At 42.0% G+C, this 11,379-nt stretch overlaps 1 protein-coding gene across 1 annotated transcript in view; it reads left to right on the forward strand.

Moving 5' to 3' along the window:
* The window catches only part of LOC146600245 (transmembrane protein 182-like), a 16,846-nt gene extending 11,545 nt beyond the window's left edge, over positions 1–5,301 (forward strand). Inside the window, exon 5 of the mRNA XM_085325917.1 lies at positions 5,072–5,301. Coding sequence (XP_085182043.1) covers positions 5,072–5,301 — 230 coding nt within the window. The remainder of the gene's footprint in view (positions 1–5,071) is intronic.
* Positions 5,302–11,379: the final 6,078 nt, after the last annotated feature.

Here is an 11,379-nt window from a genome sequence, read left to right on the forward strand (position 1 = left end):
AAAAAAAAGTCTCTTTGACAGTTTATGGCTGGAAAATGCTGAATTTTATGCTCAGGTTCCTCTTCCCAGATCAAGAATTCTCCAGCTTGGCAGTTCTCGAGTTTTGCACGTACAGCAAAAGCTACCATTTCTGGAAAGACTGCTGAAGGTCAACATTCCATTTTCTTACTATTAACATCTTTAAGAGGCAACTAGTGAGAAAGGCAAATGAGTCCCTAATGGTCAAAGTTCATTTTTCTTGTAATTAGCAGATTATATGAAAGTTCAGTAGCTTCCTCAGAATAAGAGTTAAAGATCGAGTTCATTCACCTGTCCCTACAATTAGCTGCTATAAAGGTGTCACAAGGATATAAAGCGAAAGAAAGAAAAAGACAGACTCCAATTTACCCACAATTAAGGTGCGRCTCTCCTTTGGAAAGGGAAGATTGAGCGCCAGGGGTTAGCTGTCTTGCAGTTAGTCCCTAGATGGTGTCAGTCGTGTAYGAAGGAGAAAGATTTATTGCCCCACTTCAATTTTCTCACAATTAGCCCCTCCCCAGAAGATGCCATTGACCTCATCAGCACTGGGCCCGAGTTTCACAGTTATTTTTTTCCATATCAGTTAATGAATAGAGGCAAAGAGGGAAAGCAAGAGAAAGAGATCATTTTGCTTATTTTCTAGCTAGCAGAAAGCACAGTGCTGCTAGGAGGAAGGTAGGGACTATGTTGCTTGACAAGCCTGTCGCTTACCAAAACCCAACGCGTAACGGCAGAGTCAACACCAGTCTGCTCTCCGGGAGGAAATTTCTGCCTGCCTGAGTAACCTCTTCATCTGCCAGCCTGTCTCCCCACTTCTAACCATTAGCAGAAAGCTCATCTGTAGCAAAACAATCTCCACCTACTGTTGCAGCTTCCTTAGCTTGACCCTAGAGCGGTTCCTCTGCTCGGCGCAGTGCCTATTCCTGCTCCTTTCTTCACCTAGAGCTATGCATGTGTTTTATGGCATTACAGTCACTGTGTAAATGTCAAGACTCTGTCTGATCAATTTTTATTCATCCCCGTTTGATTTTGGCAGTTAAAATCTGAAGAATGCAATGTCTCTGTGACCTTTCTGCTCTTCCTGTTAGCATCTGGGGCAGATGTGTTGATCCAAGTTTTGGTTCTCGGTAGAGCTGTGCCAAAAACCTTAGATAGTTTTTCAGTTTGCTGACCAAGACAAGAAGAAATCTATCTATTTAGACAGCCATTTGTGGCTGGAATAGTACAAACATGTCTTTCAACTATTACTGAAGCAGAAAGCCCCCAGAAGGACATGGCAAAGTGAGACTTATTTAAAGCAGGAGTTTATGAAAAATTCAAGATAAAATATCATTTGAAAATAAAAATGCCAAGCACTTACTTTGAAAAGAGAGAAGTGAAATGTCCTGATATTCTCATTGCAGGGAGATCATTTTTAATATCTAAAAGTATGACAGATTTTAGATACATTTGTGAATACTTTTCATTGCTTCAAGAAAGTGCTTTCTGTTGAAAAAATGTTGGCCCCAAATTTTCTATCAGCTCTCCTTTCTGCACTTCCATCTTTGTTCTTAAATTTCACTTGTCCTTTTTATTTTGTTTCCTCCTTGTTGAGAGTCTGTAAATCTCTAGGACTCCTCTTACTCAGCTGAAGGTTTTCTAGAGAATAATTTGCTTGCTTTACCCTTTCTGTCATTTTTCATGGAGTGTTGAAGCGTTCTTAATTTAGATTCTGCTGTTGTGGCTGTGCCATCACCTCCGGTACCTGTTTAATCATAAATCTTTCAATATTGAGATCTGGCACTATTCCTGGTGAGGCTGAAGGGGCTGTTTCCCTGCTCATTAGCACCTTGATAACCCCAGTGCGCAATTTCCACCCTTCTCTTCTTGAGTGTCTCTGGGCTCCTGCGCTAGCAGCCACTGGCTGAAGTCCCTTCACCTTTATAATTAARAACTAGGCAGATAGATTTTAGCATAGTTTCCTAAATAAGGGAGTCTTAGACAATCTCAATTGTCCCGGGACTAAATCATTTTCTGCCTGCCTGTGATTTTCTTTGGCCTCATGAGCTTTCCAGTGGGGTGGCCCATTTCAGCCGAGCTTTACCGGGGATAGAGGTTGCAGAGATACTGAATTCCYGCAGCTGTGAAGATGGGCAGCTGGTTGAGGACAGACCTCAGTCAGTGGTACGGTTGGTGCTCAAGTGGTATGTCTTCTGTCTTGACGCTGGTCCAGTGAGCACCCTCAAATTTGGGAAACTTGCCCCAAAAGATGTAAGTAGAGGATTGGGAGATTTAGTGAACTCGAAGGGAGAAGGCAGACTGGAGATGTCTGGCATGGGCAAGGTCATCAGAGACAACCAGAGGGAGCAGGGGTTGATGGAAATAGGTCCTCTAAGGATGCAGAACAGGCTTCAGTAATTCCACTATGCACAAAAAAAAWTGTTTTTCTGAAGAAAAGTAGATGCAGGAAACCTCTAGAAAAGAATGTGTAGTACCCATGTCCTCTGTCCCTCAGAGACTACTTTTTATTTGTGTCTATTACAGTAGGTATTATAAGTTAATGAAATATAAATTGATCTTTAAAAGAGCACTTTTCAAGGTTCAGTTGCTATCTAATTAGTTTAATTTTAAATTACATCAGTAATAAAGACTTAATTGCCTTCTTATCAATATATTGTATTTTGTAAAGAACAAGTGACTATTAAATATTCAAGCATTTTCTTATAGTGGAGTAGTTGGTATTTTAAGCATACAACTATCATATTAAGTGTAAAATATTTATTTGTGCACTTAATTTCAAGTGAYATCAAAACCTGAATGAACATGCAAGTGTTATAACAGCTGGTATTTAACTCCTAGCCTGCCTTTTCAGTAAACATAAGGACTTTTCTATATAAGGGGGAATGATTTGAAATAACAGAGTGTTGGGGTGTAAAGCATATTTGTATGGTTACACAATTTCTTGATTATTAAGCTTCAAGTTCAAGTCCTGGGATATAGGAGACACTTTAATAAACATGACAGCTCAGGCTAGGGAGCTTCAACTTTTCTATAACATATGGTGAGGATTAATTGAGGAATATTTTGAAACCTCTGTACCTTTATGTAAGTCTCGTTCCAGGCTACAAGACGTGAAGCAGAGGTTTCTAACAGATTTGCTTGTATGCTTCAAAAACATAGTTAAGCTCCGACATATTTTCTCTGACCTAGGTTTCAGGAGCCTCCATTGCTAAGCAGATAAGTCATGTCAATCTTTACTTGCTTTCTTTGCTTAGCATGGAAGCTGAATTTTTCAGTTTAGAAGCTGCCAGAAAGAATAGTTAAATACAGCAMCAGCGACCTTTCATTAAAAAACTGCAAGGGAGAAATGGAATGCAACAGAAGCCCTAACACCCCAACAGAATTATATGGTAACTTGTCARTTAAAATAATTTTGAACTGTTCACTTCCATTATAAAAATATTATCTGTGATGTTGTGTTTCTTTCACATATGTATGCAAATATATGTGTGTGTACGTGTTATATATATATATAAAATATATATATATATATGTTATATGGTGAATGTTTAAGTATAGCAAGGTCCTACTTGTGAAATAGCAATATTAGATGTTACTGGAGTAACTTCAGATCTACCATCGCATCATCACTATTTAGTTTTAATACATATTGACTTTTAAATATGCTGTATATATTTTTAAATGTGACACAGTAAATAATATTGGGACCACGCTTGTTTTTGTCACTTGTTTCATATGGGGGAGCTAGACCTGCATCCTCTTATCATCATCGTTTGAATTATGGGGAAAGAAGTTCCTTATTAAGATATCTAAGTCTGTAAATCTATTTTGGGCAGCTTGAGGTCGGGGAGGTGTATGTATGTTCTCCATGCGGTTTTCAGATGCGACTGAACTCTTCTTGTAAGAGCTGACCTCATGAAGTCTTCTATGTGTATGAATATGGAAATATTAGACCAGTAGATCTCCTGAGAGATCTGCTGTTTGGGTCACAGGCAGCTTGCAAGACCTCGGGGACCTCACCCTCCCTAAACGAGACCTTGACCTTGAACTCGCTGCTCAGAGTGAACACGGCCTCTGCCCTTCTCCCATCTGGGTGGAGAGGAGGGTGAATAGAGTATCACTGGCCAATGTTGTGCCATAAAAAGACTTTCTAGCCTCATAGATTAAGCTATTCATTACTCTATTATTAAATAGATCATCTGAGATTGATACATCATAGTGATATGTGTGTTGCATTTTATTATGTTTTATTTCCCCATGAAATAGGATCATCTGTACTCCCTGCCATGTGTTTTAGTAGTTGGTTGGAAAGCTGAGTTTAAGGAAGAGTAACACAAGAGGCAAAGAGAAGGTCCCGAGGGCTGCAGCAGCTGCCCTGGTGTCTGCTGCGGATTCTGCTTGGTCGGCTGGTGCTGGGGCGTAGCTCCAGAGCAGAGCAGTCTCTGTGCCAAATCCAACTTGCCACCAGCAGAACAAATCCCCATATCTTTGTATTTCTGGCGGAAATGGTATCTGACACGACTTGGAGTAGTAGACTTTTCCTCTTGCTAAAGGAAAAAGTAAGTCTCCCACTGTAACTCATCTTAGGAAAATAATAAAAAAAATATAGAAAGGAAAAACAACTTGTCTCTAAAATGGGAATCCAGAATTAGCCCAGTGTGGATCCCGTATTGTGAAGACCAGCCATGTTTCTGATAATTTCGTTGTTACCATCTCCAGCTGTAAGTATGCCCTCAGCAACGCTCTGGGGCTGGGAAGCCCAGCAGGCAAAGTCAGAAGGTGACATCAAGGTGGCAAGAGCACGTGGCATCACTTGTACATGCCAACAGCTCAGAAGTAGATCTTATTAGAGGTGGATTTCTCCCAAGCAGAATAGGCTTGGTTTTCATGGGAATTTGAAGCGCAATTTTGTGAATATCGCGTCGTTAAGTTTTAATGCAAGGGACCTGCCAGAATAGATGGAAATCTGTTGCAGTCTTTTTTTCAAATTGATTTCTGTATTTCCTGTGCTGGTTACGGTCTGAGAATAACTAGCCTTTGTCTCTCTTTCTAGGATGCTTATTTCTGCTGCTTGTGTTTCTGTTTGTGATGTGGAAGGAGTTTGCAGCTGATCTTCAGAAGTACATTCTCCTGGAGAGAAGTGAGAAGTGCATGGACGACGTGCCAGTACACGTGTATTACGGATGGTCGTTCATGTTTGCTGCCGYGGGGGTGCCCTTGGTGTTGCTGTCTGGACTTCTCTTCTATCTTGTTGGCAGAGACATTATGAAGTCCCTGGAGTAAGAGAAAGTTGCAATGCTGAAAAACCCTCTGAAAAAGTTGGTGACGCTCCTCGTAATGAAATACACCCAAGCTTTGAGAACTAGATCTTTTTTGCAGCAATAATTGACAGCATAGGTACATGGCTAAATTCACTGTTAAACAGAGTCAGGCTGGAGCACCGAACATTTCAAAAATCCGGACATTTCAAAACCAGCCCTGAGCTGAAAATCSAGCGCCAGAATTTTCACATTTTAGAGAAAATTTAGACACGTTTGTGGATTTTGTAGCTAACCTGTCCCTGTGATGGGAAAGACCAGAGGCCTGATGCGGAAGCACCAGTATTCAGCCTTAGGCACCAGTTTTTAGGTCCATTTTCTCTGCAGTCCAAGGCAGAGTCTTCGCCGCAGTCACCTGGCCACCACTCTTGGCCTGCCCGTCGGCTTGGGGCTGCATACTTATGCAAGCCTGGAATTTTACACTGTTCCCAGCATTCTTGTTTCTTGTAAAAGGTAATCGAATCTGGCTGTGATGATGTACACTGTAATGTCTATTTCTGAAAAGCAATTAAGGATGATTTTTTTTTTTTTGCTAGCTCTAATTGATGTCAAAGGACAACCATTTTAATGGCATGTCGGGAAATATGGGAAACTTTTTTTTTTTTCATTAAAAGCCCTGATTCTGAAGATACAAATGTACCTGAACCTAACTTTCAATATATGAATAAACCAATTTCTGTGGCTTGAAACATAACATTTAATTAATCAGCATTTCTTTAAGGTACCATGCTACTGCACACTCCGGCTTTTCTGAGGAGCTGGTTTTCTGGCGATTCACAATCCAAAAATGGAAAAACAGTCATCACTGGGGGAAAAGGAATGGGAACGACAGTAATTTTTTATTATTTAGTTTTTTATGGTAGCACCTATCAGACAGCTCGGAATGGGACCCTATTGTATTCTATAAACACAGAAAAGAGACAGTTCTAAAAAGACAGACCGTATATACCATTTAGATATTTTTAAATTCCTGCAATTGCTCAGGTGTATGTTATTTGACAGACGACTGTGCTCCTGCGRAGCGTAATGCATGTTAATTCTATACAAAACTACTTAGGTACAAGGAGGTGAAGTAATTCATACTGTATATGTGGAGGTTTGTAAAATATTTGAGAAATAATAAGATTTCATCTTGTCATGTTTTTCAGGTTGCATCTTAGTGCTTTGAAGTTGTTTGCTGGGCCCTTGCTYGTTGGACTGATTTGCATAAATTTTAAATCAAGCTTACTAAAAATATATGCTTTACTCATGAATGTCATAGTTTGCGCTACACATATATCTTCTATGTCATACTGTTAACTCAGKATAGTTAATTAATAATGTAATGTAAACCTCTTCTAGAAAGCAGTGAAAACCGTTGGCAGTATAAAAAAGTTTGTTAATTCTCTTCCTAAAATATTATTCAAGTCTGCCATTTCTTTCCTTTTGGAGCTAGGTCTAACTATTCTTTTGCAAGATTCATGGCATACATGGAGTGAGAAATTGTAATTCTCACAAGTAAAGATTACACCTTTCATACAGCTTGGTCAGCAGTTCTTACGTAAAATTCACAATGATTTCAATTAATGGAAATTTTGTTTGAATGGAATTGGTATATATACTTAAAAATCATGTTTTTTGCAGTGACTAGATGATTTATGGCATTTACAAATGCACATATATTTCAGTGTTTTATTTGGCAATTTTAAAGTGCTTTTTTCATGGTACCTCCTTGCTTTATGCCTGTGCCCCATCAATTCTTCAAGTGATAATTTCTCACTATAAATTGCTTTTGAATAATTTTTGTCATTTAATTATCTATTCAGCGTAGAGATGAACACTTATGGTCACAAAGAATAAAAGTATATAATCCAGGAGCAGAAGAGGTCAAGATTTACAGTCACTTGCCTTTCACTGATCCCATAAAACAATCCAAGCATGCAGAAATGATGATCCCAGAAGAGACACCAGGGCAGAAGTATGAGAATGCAGCAAAAAATCCATCAGACTTATTGATATCTGTGAAACTAAGGATCCCTGAAGTTGTGAATATAGAAGTGAGTTTAATATTATAGAATGAAATATTTATTAACTTTCTCCATCTGTTCTTTAAAAAATTTAGTTTAATGTCATCAAGGCATTTAGCTTGCTCATGCATTCATGCCATCAGGAGTGAATCCTCCCTCGAGACTTCCTCATTCTGGATGAGCTCTAGAACAAGCAGTAGTTAAAAAYTCAATCACTCTTTCCAAAAATGCATGACTTTTTCAATCATTCTTGAACGAAGGGTTTTTTAAACTCTATTACCAAGTGTACTGTAACAATTCATGTTAGTGAGTACCTGTATTAAAATGCAACATTTATAGCCAGTRTGATGTTAACCTAACGAGTCTTTTTGCTGGACTAGAAACGTCTAATTTCTTTGGTCTCAAATTTCTTACAGCCCAAGTAGCTCAGGCAGACAAAATTTTTTATAAGAATCATTGTTTCTGGAAGGGAAATTTCAAAAATAAGCTGATGGATTCAATGGTATGGTTTGAAATATGGAAACCACAGTCTCTCATCTGTTGAATGTGAAGGAGTGTGATGAAAGGCTATCATAGGCTAGTGACAAGGACTGATTCAGATCCCGGTTTTGCCCTTGTAAATCATGAGTAATTCCAGAAGTTGCAGTAGACTCTAATCACAGTTAAACATCTGTAAGTCAGATCAGAACAGGGACTAATACATTCAAAAATACATGATTAAAAAACGGTGATTTCATATCACTCTGATGAATTTTAGTCAAGGATTTCTTCAAGGATGCTTCTCTTGCATTAGCATTTGACGTTAGTAAGTGATGAATAATTCCATTTTTTCTTTCCAACATCTGGGACACTTCCTGCTTTATTTGCTATTTACTTAGTCTGCAGGAAATATTAATGATCTTGGGTGTCAAAATCTAGGCTCTGTGCATCATAGTCAGGAGGCAGTGTTATGTAGTAGAGCTGCATGTCTTCAGATTCAGAGGCTTGACTTTGGTGAAAAAAGGTATCGATCAGTTTAAGAAAGGACTATTACCATGGACAGACAAAGCCACTTGGTGTACAGAAGACACAAGAGTAGTTTCTCCACTGGATTCACACCCTGAAGGCTGCGTCACTCCAATGTTCACATCGCACTGCTGTAGGACTGCAGTATTGCTGTGAAGACTCTCTGGTCAGAGGATGTCACCAGCGCAAGTGCCAAAAGCCATCTTGTTTCAGGCTAAAATCTCCCCTGGGTTTGTATGTCACTGTAGACACACGTGAATACAACAGCTCCATGTAGTAGCAGCTTGTGGGAGATTTGGGGAGGTCACTCAAAAATCAAGCCACGYAACTGCATTCTTCAGCCATTCCTTCGTATCAGCTTCTCCCAGCAGAGGCCAGGGCAAATGATAAATGTTTGTCCCCTTGGTCAGATCAACTTTTCTACTTGTGGGTCAGAAAAGTAGCACCCAAGGGCTCCCAGAGGCTTGGAGACCTGAATGTCATGAAAACAGCACTGCTGCGCTTAACTGCTTTCTTAAGACATCTGCAGCCTGGAGGTTTTTCTCGTTCTAGGTAAATTATATAGTAAAATGCCACATTAAATCAGACCTACAAGCTTTTTGGAAGAACCTGCAGCTGAGGCCTGGGCAGAGCAGCAGAGGCAGAAGAGCTTTCACAGGAGGAAAAAGTTTTCTCCCATACCTGTGGCCATGGCTATTCAACATCAGTCCATGAGGATGAAAACACCATTYGCTATGGAGGAGAGCTATTGTCTTCTTGAGCAACCAGGGATTAACTTAGATAACTGCCCTCACCTGTGGTGCAATCCCACCAGGACCGACTGCGACAGCAGAGCTGGTGCCGGTGCTGGGTTCATTGATGCTCCCAGTCACGGCAAGCGATGACCCACGGCCATCCAGGGCTCTGGGCAGGAGACAGGGCCAGAGACAAGGTTGTAGCGTTGTGAGGCCGGGCCCGAGCGCCCCAGGCCAGGCAAAAGGGGACATGTGGGATGATGAAAGGARAGCTGGCTTGGAGCAAGGCAGCAGAGGCCACTGACATATGTGCAATAGGCTGAGGATAGAGATTTATTTCATGTGTGGCATAAATAYAGCTTATGCCAGGAGTTTGTTTCGCTCTCCAGGAGTGATGGAGGTTGAGGAGGTTAAGGGAAAATTAACCAAGACTAATCCCTGTTAGGCATATCAACCTCCCACCGGCAAGGCTTGCACGTTTCCACTCAGTAAGACCTACAAAAAACTTCCTATTTTTCCTGGTTCTCCAGAAGAATCTATATTATATGAACAGGTGATGTTTTCATCTTGGTTAAACAAACTTTTGCCACCTTGATGGACTCATTCACTTAAATGTGGGTGTCTGCAGAGGGAGCACCCACCTCTGCGCTGCTCCCCTGAGGCTTTCATTGCTGGTTGCTGATGCTCAGGGTCCAGCAGTGAATGTGGACTCCACCGGGCACGGGGATGGGGCCTTTAATGAAGACTCGGGCTGAGGCAGGGAACAGCAGTGTTTCCCCTGAGTAACATGAGCCAGCCTCAAAACTGCAGGCTTAACCCCATCCCTCCCTCCTTCCTGTAGATAACGCATGCAAAGTCCCCGTTCTTCCCTCCAGCTCAGGCATGGGAGAGAAGGTTGCTCACGTTTTGGAGGTCCCCATCGGCTGCTCTGTTCCCAGGCTCAGACGAGATGGCCAGTGCTGGGTACAGATCAGCCTCGTGGAGCCCACCGTGGCTCGGCTGGGTCCCTGCAGGGATGAAGAGCCGTCGCAGGTAATGCCCTTTCCTACCACCCACATTACACGAGAAGGAATCCTCCTTGGCTGACTATTACTGCTGGAAGGCACTYGAACGTGACAGCGCGCAGGGCACGGGGGAAAGCCAGCAGGCCGTGGCTGTTAAAGCAGAGCACCTCTCTCGCTCCGAAATTATTGCATCTCGGCGATGCAGAGCCGCCGCTTTGATGGGAAGGTGTCAACCCGGCCCCACCTGCATTGCCAGACCCGAAGGGACGCGGAGGTGCTCAAGCTTTATCTCCAGTCTCCAGATCTCCGTGGGGTGCGCCCCGAATCGGCGCGTTCGGCAGCGCGCCGTGTCCGTCATCCGGAGCGGGGGAAGTGCTGGCGCGGCACCAGAGAGCAGCCGCTAAGCAGGTGGGAGCGAGGACAGATGCAGTAAATTAAAGCACAAACAAAATTAAAATGAATAAGTAAATAGAAGCTAGCTCCATGCTTTCTGCGCTAGGTTGTATGTTACTCCGGGACTAAGTCGCATCAGCTAGAGTACATTTTACAAGAGCGCGCAGCGCCTCGATCCCATAATCAATAGGCTGTACATGCCGCAGCACAAAGAGCTCTTATCTAGAATCCCACTTTGAATTTAGTGAATTTATTTAATCCCTGATGCCTGCAGAGCATCACTCCTGTCTTCTGGGCTAATTTATTTATTCCRGTGATCTATTTTTAGTCTTTCAAGTACTTGAGATTTGAGAAGCAGATTTTTCCCGCTTATTAAAAAAAAAAAAAGAAACATCTGTATTGAAAAGCTCTGTTTAAAAAAATGTACTTGTTTCCCGATTCGTTCCCCCCCTCCTTCTCTTGGGACGCAGGGTGCCGTTATCGCTGCGAGTAGCCGTGAGCAGAGCGGACCGGAGGAGGTGCCTCTCCCACTGCTTGTCCACGCAAGTTCCCAAAGCAACGCTGGAGCAGCTCAGCCTGCTCCTAAGACCACGCTCTTCTCTTCCAAAGCGTTGCCTSTGCTTGAGGTACATTCAAAATGCTGCACTGCATTTAGGTTGGGAGCAGCAATGACCACRGTGCTCTTCCTATTGCATGAACCTGAAATGCTGCCGTTACTGTGGCAGGAACGCTTGGCTGAAGCCAAAAAACCCACTGGTTTAAGCAGCGAGGCTGCATAAATGTTTGCTGTTAAAGAGAAATAACAAAGTGAAAAACTGTTCTGCAATCACCCCTGCGATGCTGTAGCAGCGATCATTATCAGCACTGTAAAGAATCCATCCTAATTAACCCAAACGGTAGG

This window comes from Rhea americana, unplaced genomic scaffold, assembly GCF_003343005.1.
Source record: "Rhea americana isolate MKP2758 unplaced genomic scaffold, rheAme1 scaffold_125, whole genome shotgun sequence".
NCBI classification, from domain to species: domain Eukaryota; kingdom Metazoa; phylum Chordata; class Aves; order Rheiformes; family Rheidae; genus Rhea; species Rhea americana.